The sequence below is a fragment of the Salvelinus namaycush genome, chromosome 1 (genome assembly GCF_016432855.1).
Source record: "Salvelinus namaycush isolate Seneca chromosome 1, SaNama_1.0, whole genome shotgun sequence".
In the NCBI taxonomy this organism is placed as follows: domain Eukaryota; kingdom Metazoa; phylum Chordata; class Actinopteri; order Salmoniformes; family Salmonidae; genus Salvelinus; species Salvelinus namaycush.
This window is the reverse complement of record NC_052307.1, coordinates 6141616-6160065: the sequence shown is the minus strand read 5'-3', so window position 1 is coordinate 6160065 and position 18450 is coordinate 6141616. Positions and strand designations below refer to the sequence as shown.

Genomic DNA, 18450 nt, shown 5'->3' with positions numbered 1-18450 from the left:
CCTGTGTTCAAAATCAAACACTGCTCTCAAATCATAAACAAAGTGATCAAAATGATATACACTCTCAAGCAGTCAGTAAACAATACACCGAAAAATAGAAAACACATTGTTCAAAACATACAATTCTCAGGGAGAAGTACATTTTTAATCTAAAAAAATATTCATATTTTTCCATCATTGTCTTTTGATGAACGAAAACATGTTCTATCATAGTAGCTCAAAATTTATCAGAAATTACTACTCTGCTTTGCTCTTTTGTTTTTTGTTCTTCCTCGTCCTTGTACCCCTATTTTTACAGTACTGTACCTTGCATCTCTGTCACGTTCCTGACCTTATTTCCTTTATTTTGTCTTTGTTTAGTATGGTCAGGCGTGAGTTGGGGTGGGCATTCTATGTTATGTGTTTCTATGTTGGGTTCAATGTATTAGCCTGATATGGTTCTCAATTAGGGGCAGGTGTTTTACGTTTCCTCTGATTGAGAACCATATTAAGGTAAGCTGTTCTCACTGTTTGTTTGTGTGTGATTGTTCCTGTGTCAGTGTTTGTACCACACGGGACTGTTTCGTTCGTTTCGTGCGTTTTGTTCTCAAGTTCAGGTCTGTTCACGTCGTTTGTTATTTTGTAGTTTGTTCAAGTGTTTTTCGTCTTCGTTTAAAGAAACGTGATTATGTCTTTAAACTACGCTGCATATTGGTCCGATCCTTGCTCCTCTTCAGATGAGAAAGACGAGCGTTACAATCTCACAAACTTGTCCTTTGTCTCTGTGATACTGTAATTCTTGTTCTTTGTTGATATGAACCTGCAACCAGTCAAAATCTATTGAGCAGTCAGTACTGTTAATAAATGGAAAGCACAATGTTCAGGGCCATACAATTTGTCCATTGTACAGTATACAGCCTACAATGCACTGTACTACAGTATACAATACTAAAAGGGACAAAAATCAAAGAAAGGCGAGTATGGAGGGAGGTACAAGTTCATAAACTGCCCATTGATGTTAAACCATTCCCTTACCTGAGCAGCTCGGTGGAACTGACATTGTCCTACACTATCACATGGGATTCTCATTTAGCTCTTGACCCTGCTGCTCTCGAACCTGCTGCTCAAATAAAATATCTCTTAGATTGGCAATAAATCTTAGAAGGTGCTGGGTGTTATATGGCCCGAGTGTAACATGGTGATGTAGAACACCATGGTTGCTGATAGCAGCACAGATTGTGACATTGCCACCTCGTTGACCAGGGACTTCAACAATGGCCCGCTGTCCAATCATGTTTCGGCCTCTCCTTCTCTTTGTTAGATTGAAGCCTGCTTCATCGACAAAGATGAACTCATGGGGTCTGTCCAAGGATTCCAAGTCAAATATTGTCTGTGTAGAAATACAATATACTGTATGTAGGATTTTGTAAGTCGTATAGAGACAGTGCTATACTGTAGAGTACAATTAGGCTTCTGATTCACATACATTGTATGTACTGAAGAGTAATGTCATTCACATAGTATGTGTTAGTACTGTAGACAATCTGGATTACAGTAAATGTTTCTGAATGTACACTTACTTGCACATACTGAGCTCGCAGTTCTTTCACCCTTGGTGAGTTGCGCTCAAAAGGTACTCTTTTTATACTTGTTTCATTCGCATCCTGTTACGATGGAGGACACGGTCAATTGTGGAAATGCTCACACTGTCGATTCCCTGGAAGTGTGTGTTGTCTTGTATCACTCGTTCCTGGATTTCTCTGAGTCGTATTGCATTATCTTGAAGGACCATGCCAACTATAACGGCCTCTTGCTCCCCGAGTGAATATAGCTGTCCTTCCACCTGCATGTGGCAGTCTTGCAATTCTACAAAAAGTAGTTGTGCAGTTACAAAACATATTCATGCAGTACAATACATACAGTGATTAACTTTACAAATGTCTATTGAAACAGCTGCATATAGTGTAGTACAGTAAATTTGCAATTACAAAAATACAGTAGAATACTGTACCTGTTCTCTTCTCTGAATGTCCTTACTATGGTGGACACAGAAAATCGGCTCAAATTGGGTTGCACTCTAAGTCCTGCTTCCCTCATTGTCAGTCCATGGACAAGAACATGGTCTATAACTGTTGCTCGAATTTCATCAGATATTTCCACTCTGTCTTCCTCTTCCTCTTCTTCGTCCTCCTCGCCCTCCTCCTCCTCCTCCTCATCGCCCACCTCGCATACGCACTCGTCCTCTCACATTGTTTCTTCTATCCATTCTCAGACTTTCTCCTTCCCACCTTCAACAACCTGTTTGCTCTCTGAACTGGCTTATATTGGTTGTGTCGCATCATTTGAAACAGGTTAAATCAATTTTGAGTGGTTGTGTTCAATCAATGACATGTGTTCTCTATTTGTATTTGATTGTTGCCACTTGTGTTTACCAGTATGGATGACATGTGCATTAGAGTGCAGAATGTGTTTTGAGAATGAGAATGTGTTGAGAGATTTGCTGAAAAGTCTAAGTGAGATCTGCAAATTGTGTTTTACCATGTGAAATGGTTTAAGGTATTGACAACAGACTGCATAATTAGCTAAATGAGTCCAGGCAACTGAGAACTTTGTTCAGCCAATGGGTTTTAGTGTTTTAGCATTTGAGAAAAACTGTAATAAATAAAAGCTGCCCTCTGCTGAAATTCCGTTAGTTAATACAAGAATGCACTCTACTGGCCAAAAAGCTAACAGCACCTGGTATTCACAGGCGGTCTCCAATCACAGCAGGCCCTACTAACCAGGCTCGACCCTGCTGCTTAGCCTCCAATATCGGGCATATTCAGCCTGGCATGGCCGTAACAAAGGGGAAACTCTTGGTACACTATATAAAGTGAACGTGTTGCCCACCACTTTGTAACACAGTTAGACTCTGCTTACATTTCCAGGGCATATGCCTTTAAATTGGAATCTTTTGAAAATAGAAAGAGCATATGGAGGGTCGGCCAATGATGGATGTGTAGGCCTAGTAGCAGAAGCCTATAAGTGCATCCTGAGACCTAGAAGTAGGTCTGCTGTTGCCCCGGATCCAGAAATGCCTTGGTTGTTCTGGGTCAGTGGTAGACCTATTGATGATGCCTCTTGAGTGGGCCTATGCTGAGGGTTATGAGTTTGCGCCTCAGCCGTTGAAGAACTTCCACTTTATCACAGATGTAATAATGTTTGTGCACACTGTACTGTCAGGCCTCATGCGATGACATTGTTTTCATAGGCCTATTATAACAAATATAAACAATTATGCAAACATTCTTCATGTAGGCCTAGCTAGTGTTCTTCAAGCCTGCCCTGATAAATTGGGATGCAGGCTTTTGTTGCAGCGTAAAATTAACACACCAGATTCAACAAAACAAAACAACTGATTCCCAACAAGAACACAAGGTCCTTCATTCCACCATCACCCATAACCAGGGGTGGAAATGGAAACAGGGATATGGGAGTGAAAACTCCCTGGGAAATCATTCAAAGAATGAAATTGAGTGAAATCATTTTACCATAAAAAAATGGGCTGAATTGAAAGATTTTACATTGGAGGATTCCCAGAGAGTTTTAAATCCCTGCCCATAACGTTAGCTTTTCTTGTCTCATTTATCTTGCGACCTATGATCTGAAATGACACATTCCAGGGTGTTTAGTAGATGACTGCCAGGGGCATGCTGTCAAACAGTGCCATAGTCATCTATAAACACTTACGTTCAGTTATTTAAAATAGATTGCGGGTTTGTTTCAGGTTTGTTTGTCTAGCGCCACACAGTGGTGATTCCTTCAAACTTGGCATTTCGTTTTGGCGCCGATGGAGGTCACTCCGACGGCGGCACTTCCGGTCGGCATTTTGTTCTAAGAGAGAAGTCTCACCGCAACAATCGTCATATTTTTTCCCCCCACATACAAGCGAAATTGGCCACAGTTTTATCCATGTCGGTTTAGACCGACAGAAACTCCACCGAACGAATGTTTCCCAATATACTTCCGTTCAAACATTCACCCGCGTATGACGGAAGAAAGAATCTGCCCAACCCAGATTATTGTTGACTGCTAGTTTAGCTGGACAGCTAACGTTAGCTGGCAAGTCAAGAACGGAGTTCTGTTGGAGGAGCAGCAAGAGAGAAGAAAGGGGGAGCTAGAGAGACACAGACCAGGACAATCTAGCGTAGCTAAAATCACAAGGTAAGTGTAGATGTAAACTATGAATAAATGTTTGATGTTCATAAGCCATTTCTCAAACAAAAGTCGCATTGTTTGTTCACGGAGTTCGCTAGCTAGCTAACTGACGTAGCCAGTTAACGTTAGCTAGCTTCTCTCCTCGTCATGTTTATCATTACAGCTTCCTAGCTTGCTACTACTGTACGTTTTGCTCGCTTAGTAGGTAGGCCTCGAGCCCGAGTACTAGGCAGTTAAATATCTTGCTAACGTTATACCCGAATTATAAAATCGCTTGTCTGGTAAAATAGTGATCTATGTCGAGATACTAGGCCAGCGCAACGGCCAAATGGTTAGCCAACTAGCTAGTTAGCTAGCAAGGACTTTACTGATTTTATGTTTAACTAGATACGTTAGCTAAAGTTAGCGTAGTTGATCAACGTAGCTAGTAACTAACTGCTAATCAAAATAGCAACGACTGTTTGCTAACTAGCTAGCTAACAAACGTTAATCCGACCTGCCACAAGTAAGGATAAATAGCTAACTAGTTAGCTAGGCTAACGTAATCTAATTCGATTATTTAATTGATTACAGTAACTAGCTAGACAGTTGGCTAACGATATATCAACAACATTGAGTTGGATAATATTGTGTGGGTTGGTTAGCGTTAGAACAGAACGTTAACTTAGCAAGCTAACGTAAAATATGTTAATAAATACTGAGGATTTTATTTAGCCACCTCATATGTTTTCAATACGTAACGTTAGCTAACGTTACTCCTTTATAAAGTTCACCTTTGACATGTGGGCAATTAGCTAGCTACTATTAAATTAGTTTGGTGAACATCAGCTAACGCGGTACTGTTAGCTAGTTATCTATCGTTCATAAACATGACAAATTGCGCAAAAACATGTCCACTGATTTTGTTCTAGTTTAAATGCATAACAAAAAATCCCCTTAAGTTTTCAAGCACTATTGCGTTGATCACGTAATATTATTGATGATGACGATGACCCCCCCCCAAGTCATCACTGTGCATCTGTTCCTTTGTGCTCTGGCCTGTCAGTCTCCCAGCTGTCAGTAGTATGGCAGGCTACTGACCACTGTCACTGTATGTGTGTATAGGGAAGCTAGGGTCAAATTGTTTATTTTTTGTGTGATTTCAATATTACACTAACAAATATATTTGTTTCTGTCAAATCATCCATCAGTATCTTCTGAGGCTACACCAAACATTATTTTCTTAGAATAAATACTTCAAGTTTAGAGTTTGAAGACATTCTTTCTAAATCCAAAATCCCTGTAGAAAGTGTTGGACCAAATTAATAATATTTTGAATTAAACCGAGGAGCCCAGAGAGATTCCTACAGTTATAGTGGATGAATCATGACATTTATTGGTAGTTTGATAGTTCAGCACAATCCTGAACTCAAGTAGATCAAATGTTTTTTGTCACATGTGCCGAATACAACCTTACCGTGAAATGCTTACTTACAAGCTCTTAACCAACAATGCAGTTTAAGAAATATAGGTAAGAAAATATTTACTAAATAAACAAAACTTAAAAAAAATTCAATAAAGTAACACAATAAAATTACATAACAACGAGGCTATATACAGGGGGTACCTTTAAGTCAGTGTGCGGCGATACAGTGTAGTCGAGGTAATTTGTACATGTAGGTATGGGTAAAGTGACTATGCATAAATAATAAATGGCCAGTAGCAGCAGTGTAAAATGCTTTTACTTCAGTTCCAGATCTACTTTTCGAAGTATGAAAAAGCTTAATAGATTTAGCATGGTCTGTTTGTAAGAGACAAATCAGTGACATATGTTGTGTTGCATTTGTTTTGGGCCATTGTTTTGGTCTGATGGGTTTCTCAGCTCTGTGCTGTGAATGCTTTGATGAGTGGGTGGCAGTATGACTCAACACCTGGGCTAACATTGGGCCATTCATTGAGCTGTTCTGTTGATAATGAGAAGGCAATGTGTTGTGATTAGAATGTAACCTCTGACTGCAGTTTATTAGAGAACATAGCCAAATGTCCCACCAACACCACACTTATATAAGTTTTTCCACTATTGGTTTTAACATGAACTGCAACATCATGCCAAGTAGGAGCTAGTTGACACTTTTACATTTAAACCATTATCATTTTTTAGCTGAATTTTTCAATAAATTTTTCAATAAAATGTTATGCCATTTTTTCCCCTCAGACTTGTGGACTTCTTCCTGAAATGTCCTTGGTTTCAATCCATACAGAACAGTGCCCTACAGAAAGGTATTTCAAATGGACTGCATTGATACGGTTTAGGAGTCACACGTATGGGCTATTTCTCGTATTGGGTTTAGGATTATGTTTTTCAGCCCCTCCTGTGTTTTGAAGTAGCCTACAGTGAATCCCTCGTCTTTTTCTCTTCCAGAACAAAGGAGATGTGAGTACTGGTCTGGCGGCTGTGACGCTGAGCAACCTGTGTATCGCCACACTGCCCCGCCCCCACCTTCAGCATGAATGGGGATATGCCTCATGTTCCCATCACCACTCTCGCTGGGATTGCTAGCCTTACAGACTGTAAGTCCTCCTGCTCTATTTCACTTCCACACAGAATGTACCACTAGATTTGTCATTTACAGCTGTAACATCATGTGATGAACTGTCGCAATAAAACACATGTTTCTGATGTACCGGCATCCCTCTTCTTTCTCTGTTGCAGTGTTGAATCAGCTACCCCTGCCCTCTCCCCTCCCAGCCACCACCACCAAAAGCCTGCTCTACAATGGGAGGATCGCAGAGGAGGTCAACTGCCTTCTGGCCTGCCGGGACGAGAACCTGGTCTCCCAGCTGGCCCACGGTCTTAACCAGGTTTCCACAGAGCACATGTGAGTATTCAACCCCGAGTCATTAATTGTTCAACGATACAAATATTTTGCATCAATGGCCTTGTCTGTCTTTCTGTGAGCACACGTTTGACATGACCTGCTGCCTTTCCCCCACAGAGAGCTGAAGGACAACCTGGGCAGTGATGAGCCAGAGGGTGACGTGCCGGTGCTGCTGCAGACGGTGCTGTCCAGGAACCCCGGCATCTTCAGGGAGAAAAGTACACACACTTTGAAGGGCACTTTAGAGTAACATTTGTTTACAAAACAAACAAACTGAAGACAGATATGGATTTGAGTTTTTTATTTTATTTATTTTGTTTCACCTTTATTTAACCAGGTAGGCCAGTTGAGAAAGAAGGCAAAACCTTGCCCTCAATCTTAAAGTGAAAGGCTAATTTGGTGCTTTTTACTGTTAGGGGGAAGCTGTCATTTTAAGATCTTTATTTTCTTAGAAAAAGGAAATTGATTTGTTTAAATCCTTATGGACTCTGTCGATTGACTAATGGATTAAAGCTGCAATATGTCACTTTCTTTGGGCGATCTGACCAAATTCACAGGAATGTGAGTTATAGATCTGTCATTCTCGTTGAAAGCAAGTCTAAGAAGCAGTAGATCTGTTCTATGTGCGCTATTTCTATGCTTTGCGTTTTTAAATTTCAGTTTTACCTCATACATTGTTTTGTACACCAGCTTCAAACAGCTGAAAATACAAAAAAATTTGTTAATGGAAAATACATTTTAGTGGTTTAGATGATAGTGTTTCTCTACACTATACTTGATAGTTTGGTCACATTAACTGAAATTAGGTGAACTATTTTGAATTTTAGGAACCAGGAAAACCAGGAACCAGGAAAAGTATTCTGCGTAGTGCACCTTTTTGATTTACTATTCAAACTCACCCTTAGTAGCTGCTGGTTGTCGACACTGCATTTACCAATCTGTAGGAGGAACTGGGTGTAGAAATGTTCCTTATCTTTACCACCAATTTGTGTTTTATACCCAAAACTGGACCATTGAACTATTAGTTCAAGTTACTTGGGTACTAATATTGTCTCAAATTAACTAGTGTCTTAACAATTTATTTGGGTTTATTTGTTGTCCTTGTTGTTTAGATGTCATGCAGCAGCCGATGGTGCAACAGTACAAACCAATACAGAATTCCATGCATGGCAGCCCAGCCCAGTCAGCAAACTTTCAGCAGGCTTCAATGTCTCCTAATCCATCCAGGTGAGTGATGTTTCTGTACATGGTTTTCCCCCACCATGCCACAGACCTCTGATGTATCCTAGCAAATTACATTCAATAGAATCTGATGTTTGACATGTTTTAGGTTGTCTTCACATAGCTAGTGAATTTCACATAGCTAGTGAAAAAACACTGGCACACCATCTGATCCTGGTCTCCTGATCTTCTGTCTCCCATGGCAGCCGGGGATTTGTCTCCCCACAGTCGAGCTCAGGGAGTCGGTTCATCCCCCAGCAGAACAGCCCTGTGCCCAGCCCGTACACTCCCCAGAGCCCAGCTGGGTTCATGCAGTACCCTCACCCGCCCAGCTACAATCAGCACCAACAGATACAGCAAGGTAAGCCTCGTTTGTGTTGGTGGGTGATAAAACACTGTTGTTCAGACATTTGATTGTGTACTGTTAGTAACTGTGACTGTAAGCCACAATAAATGCACACGATAATTGATACACGAGCAAAGACTCAAAAAGCGTTAATTTGAACGTAATTCCATCATAGCGACACGATTGAGTGATTTGAACTGTCACTTGTGTACTGTCTGTAGCCAGCCCCATGGTCCCTGGGGGCATGAGGAACATCCATGAGAACAAGGGACCGATGACCAACGCTGCCCACCACCACCCAGACAGACAGGAGGACTACATGAGTATAGTCCACAGACTGGGGAACGAGGTACCGCCCGCACTTCCAAACCATGACTTAGATCCAGTATCAATAGTAATGGGGTCATTATGTTACCCTGTATTTCTGACTAAATGCTAGAGGGAACTTTTATAGCCCACAAAACAAAAACAAAAAACGTTCATACAGATTTTCTCACGAAGCCATGCCCTGTCACTCACTCTGCCGTCTCCATCTGTAGGAGAGTGACCCCTCCATGAGAAACGCCTCGTTCCCTCTGAGGTCGCCTCAGCCTGGGTGCTCACCCGTGGGAAACGAAGGAACACCCAAAGGTACACAAGGACAGACTCCAGCTCCTTCCTTGGCAGCCCAACTCCCTTTTCATGCTATTTACCACACCTCCAGATTCTCGGTTGCAATGACTGATGCCTTTTCTGTTTCTTATAATTGTGGTGACCTTCATTTCAAACTTAATTACATAAATGTGAGCATCACTTTTATCTGTCTTTTCAGCTGGCTCTAGGCCGCCACTCATCCTTCAGTCTCCTCCGCCGTACATGTCTCCCCGGGAAGGCCCTCCGGACTTGCTACTGGAGTCTCCCGACCAGAGGAAGAAACAGCAGAAGAAGAAGCTGGTGGGCAAAGAGGACAAGGATGCGTACGACATCGTCACCTCGCCCTCCAAGGACACCACCAAGCTGACGCTGTCACTGTCACGGGTCAAGTCGGAGGAGGTGGAGGACCACTCTGGTGAGCTGCTGCCAGTCATGATGGATCAGAACTCTGACCTAGAGGGCGAGCTTGGGTACCAGCAGGTCCCTGTGCTGCAGAACGTGGGGGTTATTAAAGGGCAGGAGGGCCCTCTCTCATCGCCTTTTGATGAGGCGGAGCTGGACGCCCTGGCGGAGATTGAGAGGATAGAGCGTGAGTCAGCCAGTGAGAGGGAGCGCTGCTCCAAAGAGGTGCAGGATAAAGGTGTGTATACTACCAGTAACCCCCCCCACCCCATAAGGTAATCACCCCCCCGGTATTTAGGCCCTGTTTGGCTGGTGCTCAGTCTATAAAGTAATGAACATCTGCATTTCTTTACTTCTATAGAGTAATTGTACATCTTATAGCTTTCAGAGAGCTCTAAAAGGAGCTCTCGCACCTTAAAATGCATGGGAGTGTATTTGTCAGTTTGAGTGTTTTCAAATGCATTCCAACATCATCTACTTGTCTTTTCAAAGAAAAGGATTTGTTCTTGTTGACTTCGTCTCGTAGATTTGCTTCAGTGCTATTCATCTGATTTCATGCTCATTTCTCCATTTATTTCTGACTGTTGTACTTCTGGGGCTTTTGTAGTTTAATGGAGTTGTGTGCCTGTGATTGTTCCTTTCCAGACAAGCCCCTGAAGAAGCGAAAGCAAGACTCGTTTCCACTGGAGCCTGGAGCAGGGGGCACCGCAGGCACCACCGGTGCGCCAGGCAGCGGAGGAGGGGGAAATGCAGGCAAACTGATCCCCCAGGAGGCTACAGCGGCAGGAAACGGAGCTAGCAGACCAGCCCTCATGGTCAGCATCGACCTTCAACAGGCGGGCCGGGCCGACGGCCAGCTTGACCCTTGCATGGCTGCGCCCATCCCAGCCCTGGAGGCGCAACGCTGGCCCGAGGAGCCTGCCGAGGGCCCTGCAGCCGAGGGATCCGACACGGCCGGGGTGCTCCGGCTCAAAGCCGACGATCGACCCGAAGTCATCAAGAACAGCATGGACAAACACGACAACCACCGTGAGCCTTCCAGGCACCGGCATGACGGAAAGCAAGACCGGCGCCCTGACACACCTAAGTCATCGAGCAGAGAGCACGGGCGGGACAGAGACCGGGAGAGGCGGCACAGGAATGAAGACAGGCGCTCGCCAGAGGAGCGCTACCGGCCGGACAGCCCCAGGGTCAAACAGGAGGGCCGTGGAGGTGGCTTTGACCCCAGTGGGCGGCCTCGCAGCGACAGACCCGGCTTCAGGTCCCCCAGCGGAGGAGAGACGGCCAGAAACCGCCCAGATGGACACAAACAACTACAGCCTGAGAGCAAGTCAGGAGAGTTCCCTGCTTACCTGCTGGGGGGGCAAGGGTCTGGGGGTCTGAAGAACTTTGTGATCCCCAAGATGAAGCGGGACGGCGGAGCTGTGGACGTGGCAGAAGGCTGGGGCCAGCCCCGGGTCAAACTGGAGCGGCTGGGGGTTCGGGGGCTAGTGGACCACATAAGTAAGAGGCCCAAGCCTGTCGTGGTGCTGCAGAAGCTCTCTTTTGATGAGGTGCAGAGGATCATCAGGGTTAAGGATCGTCACGGCTCCAAATCTGGCAAGAACAGGCTCCTCTCAGGAAAGTCAGGCAAAGGTAAGATGGCTGCGGTTGTGCGCTCATTCTCTCAATGTGATCACCATGTTTGAATATTTGGTGAATAATAATCTGTAGTCAACTCATCTACTGTATAAAGGAATTCGGACTTTGTTTTGAGGTTATTCAATGAATTACTCACATGTCGACGGGCTATAGCTTGTCCCCTGCCAGCCTCTTCTTCAATAAGACCCTATGACACCGTCTTCCTGTAGGTGGACTAGACCAGTCTGTGCTGGAAGAGCTTCCTCCTGAACTGTTGGCGGAGATGGAGTCCACCATGCCGCTGTGCGAGAGGGTGAAGATGAACAAGCGTAAGCGGAGTACGGTCAAAGAGAAGCCCAAGTACACAGAGGTCGACTCAGACGACGATTCCAACGGGGAATGTGAGTAAACTATAGACAATATGCAGTCCAGTCTGTCAGGGTTCTCAGTCAACAACACCATGTATAGAATAGTCCGTAGTGACTCCGTGCTGAGTTGAGTGTGTGTGTGTCTTTCCACAGCTGCCAGGAAGCGCCAGAGGAAGAACCGGGGGGACAAGGCCTGGGAGTATGAGCCGGAGCGGGAGAGGAGGGGCTCTGGGGAGCATAGGCGGAGTAAGGGGTTCCAAGAGGGACGTAGAGGCTCAGGCAGTTGCTACCGTGACTCTTCTGATGAGGAGTCGCCCCCACCCAGCATGAGTGACAGTGAGTTTCCCTCCCTCTAACCTGCATTGACTGACTAATGACTGCCAGTTTAGCTATTTGTAATTCTTAAATAGACTGTCCCATATGCTTGTGGAATACAGTAGGAGCTGTATTCTCCCATCATGCACTGCGAAGTTGCTTATGATGACACACTGCGAAAGGAGTGAGCTGGGGCAGAGCGGAATAGGCAAAGCTTTGTCTATCTAGCTAGCTGGATTCACTGTAGCTAGGTAGCTAATACCTAGCTACCTGCTTCGGATGGCAAACTAGCTAGCGACGATGCTATCACCAGCCAAGCACGTTTAGCTAGTTAGCAAGTTGGACTGCATTACACACAGCCAGTAGATGGCATAATATCTTTGTTAGAAGTAGCTATCTGCAGTAGTGGGAAAAGTACCCAATTGTCATACTTGAGTAAAAGGAAAGACGCGTGAGTAGAAAATAACTTCAGTGAAAGTTACCCAGTAAATGTCTAAAAGTATTTGGGTTTTAAATATACTTAAGTATCAAAAGTAAAAGTCTAAATCATTTCATATTCCTTATATTAAGCAAACCAGATGGCACGATTTGCTTGTTTAAAAAAAAAAAAATGTATTTACAGATAGCCAGTGGCACACTCCAAAACTCAGACACCATCTACAAACGAAGCACTTGTGTTTTAGTCCGCCAGATCAGAGGCAGTAGGGATGACCAGGGACTTTCTCTGTGTATGAATTGGGCCATTTTCCTGTTCTGTTAAGCATTCGAAATGTAACAAGTACTTTTGGGTGTCAGGGAAAATGTACGGAGTTAAAAGTACATATTTTTATTTTTTAATGTAGTGGTGTCAAAAATATAAATAGCCACATACAAATACCCTAAACTACTTAACTTAAAAAATAAAATAAAAATATATTTTTTGATGTTTTTTTTTTTTTTACCCCTTTTTCTCCCCAATTTCATGGTATCCAATTGGTAGTTAGTCCTGTCCCATCGCTGCAACTCCCGTACGGAGATGCTGTGCCTGAGACCACTGTGCCACTCAGGAGACTTAAGTAGTACTTTAAAGTATTTTTACTTAAGTACTTTACACCACTGGCTATCTCGGCATTCTTGTCTTGTTGGAATTGTATCTGTTTTATCACACTTGATACTCGTAATCGGATTTACTTGTGATCGGAAAACCCAGAAGTGTGCTTTAAATGTCGGTAAAGCCAATATCTCAAGTGCACATTATGGCTCTATCACTCAGAGAGCATCGTTATGTTCCTTCATTACTGCTCTGTCACTCAGAGAGCATCGTTATGTTCCTTCATTACTGCTCTGTCACTCAGAGAGCATCGTTATGTTCCTTCATTACTGCTCTGTCACTCAGAGAGCATCGTTATGTTCCTTCATTACTGCTCTGTCACTGAGTGCATCGTTATGTTCCTTCATTACTGCTCTATCACTCAGTGCATCGTTATGTTCCTTCATTACTGCTCTATCACTCAGAGTGCATCGTTATGTTCCTTCATTACTGCTCTATCACTCAGAGTGCATCGTTATGTTCCTTCATTACTGCTCTATCACTCAGAGTGCATCTCGGAGCACATCGTTATGTTCCTTCACTCATTCACACATTGTTCAAAGGTAAACGACCCTGAAAGATGACAATGCGTACGATTTATTGACTTAGTCCTATTCCATTATCAGTGATTTAATAAAGACTAAAGGCTAATAAATAGGCTAATGCATGGCTGGCTATTACAGACTGCATTTATTCTAGACAGATTTAGATAGGTAGGCTAATTCTCTTGCCCCATATATATATTTTTTACTTTCGAGAGGAGCCTAATTTTTCTCTCCTGACATTTATGCCACAACATTTGTACAATCCAAATAAACAATCTACATTAGTCATTTTATCTTCTAATCTGTCGCTCGGTAAACGTGCCTGGTTGAGAATAAATAATAATAGCAAACAAGCATGGGCTTGGATCACAACATAACAGACGTTGTCAGCAATGGAATAATTTTACGGACAGACAAAGTAGCCTAGGGCCTACTAAACAACACCAAGTAGACCAAAACAACCATATGGCCTCAGTTATTTCCTGTCGACTTTGCTATGTTGAACAACAATAACAAGCCACGGATTCTGATCCATACACGATGTGACGAAGGGGTGACTTGTGCCATGAGACGGGTGTCTGTGCGTGTGATCAGAGGCCTGTTCTAATCCAATCGTTGCAGCAGGCTCAACCGATGCCCCCGCCTGTTTCATTACAGACGGAAGAACTAGCCAATAGCTGTTTGGAGCACACAGAATTTCACATTGAGTGAAAGAGATGTGCGCTGGCAGCTGAAAATGTATTTTTTCCGGTGACAGATAATTAAAAAAAATACATGTCATAATCGTTTTTGGAAAATGTTCCTTATGATACTCGTTTTGTCTGAGTACTTGGCACACCCCTACTATCTATGTTCCTCCTTGTTCTCCAGACAGGCAGCTGTTTAGCGCAGTGCTTGGCTTGTGCTAATTTGCCACATAGTCGCTAGCAAGCCACATAGTCCAACCGTAGGTAGGTGGGTAGCTATCTACTGCCCATAGCCCGCCCGCAATTTCATTGAAATGTGAAATATAGCTAGCTGTCCTTCTAGCGTCGAACTGATTACACATGAACTACATTTTAATAGCTTATAGACATTTCATGCTTACATTAGGTTGATCAAGGGACAACGTGCTAACTATAAGCTACATAGCTAGATACTGTAGCTAGCTAGATTTATGCCTAAGCTTAAACTTGTAGGTGTGTGCTTCAGTGAACATCATTCCAAAAAAAATCGAAAGACATGACTTGGAAAAAGATTGTTCAACATTTGGACGCTGACAATAACGTTACCTAGCTATCAGCAAGCTGCAGTCTAGGCACCCGTGGCCCTGTCCAGAGAGAGAGCATTGCATTGTGGGTTTGTGATTTTACTTGAGCTCCACAGCGAATTTCACACATTGCTTCCTATCTTATTATAACGACGAAATGCAACCTTTGTTCACAAATATTGTTTGCACATATTTGCGTTATTTAACATTGTTAATCATAGGAATTGGTTGTTTCTGCATGTTTCTGTTGTGGTCAGAGCATTAACATGGTTAAGGGACTTTTGATTCATGTAATATTGTTTGAAATGAAATGATGCTCTTTCTATCTCTTTCAGTTGCCAGGCAGATGAAGAAAAAAGAGATTCAGAAAAAGAGGAAAGCCTATGAGCCCAAGCTCACTCACCAGGGTAGCTGTTCATTGGTTTACCATTTTGATTGCAAACTATCATGTTGCTATATAACGATGAATTATGATGACCGATGACGTTGACTTTCTGCCTTTTAGAACTGATGGACTCGTCCACATTCAAAAGATTCTCCTCCAGCGTTGACAACATCCTAGAGAATCTGGAGGATGTGGACTTCACGCAGATGGGTAAGTTAGATCTCTCTACGGTTTCTCTGTTGTTAATCTAACTTAATGTCCTCTAGCCAGTTCCCTGAGTGTAGAGCCCTATATATTTGAAACCCTCCTCTCTCTGATCCTTAATTAATAGACGACGATGAGATCCCACAGGAGCTGCTGCTGGGTAAACAGCAGTTGAACGAGCTGGGCAGCGAGTCGGCCAAGATCAAGGCCATGGGCATCACCTGCAGGGTAGGCCTTTTCCACTTGTTCTTGATGTCATGGCCCCATTCGAATACCTTTCAAATGTATCTCACTTCCTTGGATCTCTTCCTTGAAATCGATTGATTCACAGATGCCGTCGGATAAGCTGGTGAAGGTACTGAATATCCTGGAGAAAAATATCCAGGATGGGGCCAGGCTCTCGACACTCATGAGCCACGTGAGTGTCTTCTTCCCACACTAATACATTACAACTTTGGGGATCACTTGTTCCCCACTACCGATAAGCCTATACTCCGTAAGCATTTTGTTTGATCGGCTGAACTCTGCTCCTGTCTCCCACCCCTTCTTTGATGACACACACACACGCAGGACAACGACGAAGATGAGGAGAAGCTGTGGCGAGACCTCATTATGGAGCGCGTGACCAAATCGGCCGACGCCTGTCTGACGGCCCTCAACATCATGACGTCCGCCCACATGCCCAAGGCGGTATACATGGAGGACGTGATCGAGAGGGTTCTCCAGTACACCAAGTTCCACCTGCAGAACACCCTCTACCCTCAGTACGACCCTGTCTACAGGGTGGACCCTCACGGAGGTCAGCTAGCTTTATAACCCCTTATAACCACACACACACACACGCGCGCTTTCGTCTGAAACGCCCTCACCAATTTCCTCAGCCATTATGCCTGTCTTGTGACAACTACGTAGTCGTAGAGAATGTGTTCTGCTGTTTACAATCAGACTGTGGCTCACATTGAATGGAATTGTTTTCCATTTGATTTTCGAACACCAGAAGATGAACACATGAAAATAAGAATGAAAAAAGTGTATTTCCAAAGTGGTCTATTTTTGAGATGCAATTTGTTCAAGACGGCAGCGCATCACTCTCTCGTCCCCTGCAACAGGTGGCCTGCTGAGCTCCAAAGCCAAGCGGGCCAAGTGCTCCACCCACAAGCAGCGGGTCATTGTCATGCTGTACAACAAGGTGTGTGACATGGTCAGCAACATCTCTGAGCTGCTGGAGATTCAGCTGCTCACCGACACCACCATCCTCCAGGTAGCCAGTTCTCCCTCTTTCCTCAAACCTGCCTCTGATGTTTGGATCATTGCATTAATCCGTAACCCACATTAAGACAGGACCTCAGCAATAATCGTCTATTCTTTTTATTTCTCTCTCTCTCTCCCTGCTGTCTTCTCTCTCTCTCTCTGCTGTCTTCTCTCTCTCTCCCTGCTGTCTTCTCTCTCTCTCCCTGCTGTCTTCTCTCTCTCTCCCTGCTGTCTTCTCTCTCTCTCCCTGCTGTCTTCTCTCTCTCTCCCTGCTGTCTTCTCTCTCTCTCCCTGCTGTCTTCTCTCTCTCTCCCTGCTGTCTTCTCTCTCTCTCCCTGCTGTCTTCTCGCGCTCTCTCTCTCGCGCTTTCTCTCTCGCTCTTTCCCTCTCGCTCTTTCCCTCTCGCTCTTTCCCTCTCTCTCTTTCCCTGTGATAGATCTCCTCAATGGGCATCACCCCTTTCTTTGTGGAGAGTGTCAGTGAGCTGCAGCTGTGTTCCATCAAGCTGGTGACAGCGGTAAGTGTTCCCTTCCAAGGCTCCAGAGTGAGAATTTTCTATTTGTTTTATAGGTCGCATCGGTGTGAGCTGTAAATTCTAGCAGGTCATTTCACTCAATGTCATTTTGTAGGTGGCTAAAAGCATGATTTATTCAAATAAAGTGTTAGATCAGGGTTTCCCAAACTCTGTCCTCGGGACTCAAAGGGGTGCACATTTAGTTTTTTGGCCCTAGCACTACACAGCTGATTCAAATGAACTAATCATCAAGCTTTGATCATTTGAATCAGCTGTGTAGTGTTAGGGCAAAAACTAAACGTGCACCTCTTGGAATCCAGAGGACCAAGTTTGGGAAACGCTGTGTTAGATTGACCTTAACCTTGTGTCCGTGGCTAGGTGTTCTCCCGCTATGAGAAGCACAGGCAGCTGATTCTGGAAGAGATCTTCACATCTCTGGCCAGACTGCCCACCAGCAAACGCAGTCTCCGCAACTTCAGGTAAAATAGAACCATAACCAAGCCCATATAACATAGGAAGGAGAGGTGCTACAAAATCATGTCATATAAACATTTCCCCACTGTGTCAAAACTCACCGTTGCAGTTAAAGGGAATTTGTCTTGAAAGACTTGGGGTGTATTCACTAGGAAATAAACGGGACAAAACGGGGCGGGGCATACCTGAACTCATAAGAAACACACATTTCTTTTTCCGTTGCAAAGCGTTTTGCTACGGTGTGCACAAACGAATACACCCCCTGGTTAAATAAAGGGAGTAAATCAACTAATAACTCTGAAACGCTGTTGGTTGTTTGGGCAGGCTGAACAGCAGCGACAGGGACGGCGAGCCCATGTACATCCAAATGGTTACAGCCCTGGTGCTACAGCTCATTCAGTGCGTGGTACACCTCCCAAACGACCGCGATGCCATGGAGGACGAGTACAACAGCAAGGTACGCAGAGAAATGGTGTAATCATGTAATCATGGTGTAATCACTGTAAACTCGGGATAAAACAAGCGAAGTTGAAGCTCTAGGATGATGCTTGAGTTTCCGACTTGGATTTCCGAGTTGTATGATTGTTTTTTTTTCTTTTTCTTTTCGGGGTTGTCTTGAATGCACCAAAACACACAGCCTCCCCCAAATGTAACACCATAGAGTTAGAAAGAGGGCCCAATTCAATGGCGCCACCAATGTCCAACTAGGCTTTGTGGAAGGTGTACAGTCGTGGCCAAAAGTTTTGAAAATGACACAAATATACATTTTCACAAAGTCTGCTGCCTCAATTTGTATGATGGCAATTTGCATATACTCCAG

General features: G+C 44.0%; 1 protein-coding gene across 1 annotated transcript in view; it reads left to right on the top strand.

Annotated features, from left to right (window-relative positions):
• Window positions 1-3929: 3929 nt before the first annotated feature.
• nipbla (NIPBL cohesin loading factor a) overlaps window positions 3930-18450 on the top strand; it is a 45876-nt gene continuing 31355 nt past the window's right edge. Inside the window, exons 1-22 of the mRNA XM_038977925.1 lie at window positions 3930-4182; window positions 6371-6435; window positions 6578-6726; window positions 6869-7034; window positions 7152-7252; window positions 8147-8261; window positions 8462-8616; window positions 8823-8950; window positions 9141-9231; window positions 9413-9874; window positions 10282-11271; window positions 11487-11657; window positions 11778-11960; window positions 15138-15209; window positions 15308-15397; window positions 15519-15619; window positions 15723-15809; window positions 15962-16190; window positions 16501-16652; window positions 17079-17159; window positions 17535-17635; window positions 17955-18087. Coding sequence (XP_038833853.1) covers window positions 6663-6726; window positions 6869-7034; window positions 7152-7252; window positions 8147-8261; window positions 8462-8616; window positions 8823-8950; window positions 9141-9231; window positions 9413-9874; window positions 10282-11271; window positions 11487-11657; window positions 11778-11960; window positions 15138-15209; window positions 15308-15397; window positions 15519-15619; window positions 15723-15809; window positions 15962-16190; window positions 16501-16652; window positions 17079-17159; window positions 17535-17635; window positions 17955-18087 — 3672 coding nt within the window. The 5' untranslated portion in view covers window positions 3930-4182; window positions 6371-6435; window positions 6578-6662. The remainder of the gene's footprint in view (window positions 4183-6370; window positions 6436-6577; window positions 6727-6868; window positions 7035-7151; window positions 7253-8146; window positions 8262-8461; window positions 8617-8822; window positions 8951-9140; window positions 9232-9412; window positions 9875-10281; window positions 11272-11486; window positions 11658-11777; window positions 11961-15137; window positions 15210-15307; window positions 15398-15518; window positions 15620-15722; window positions 15810-15961; window positions 16191-16500; window positions 16653-17078; window positions 17160-17534; window positions 17636-17954; window positions 18088-18450) is intronic.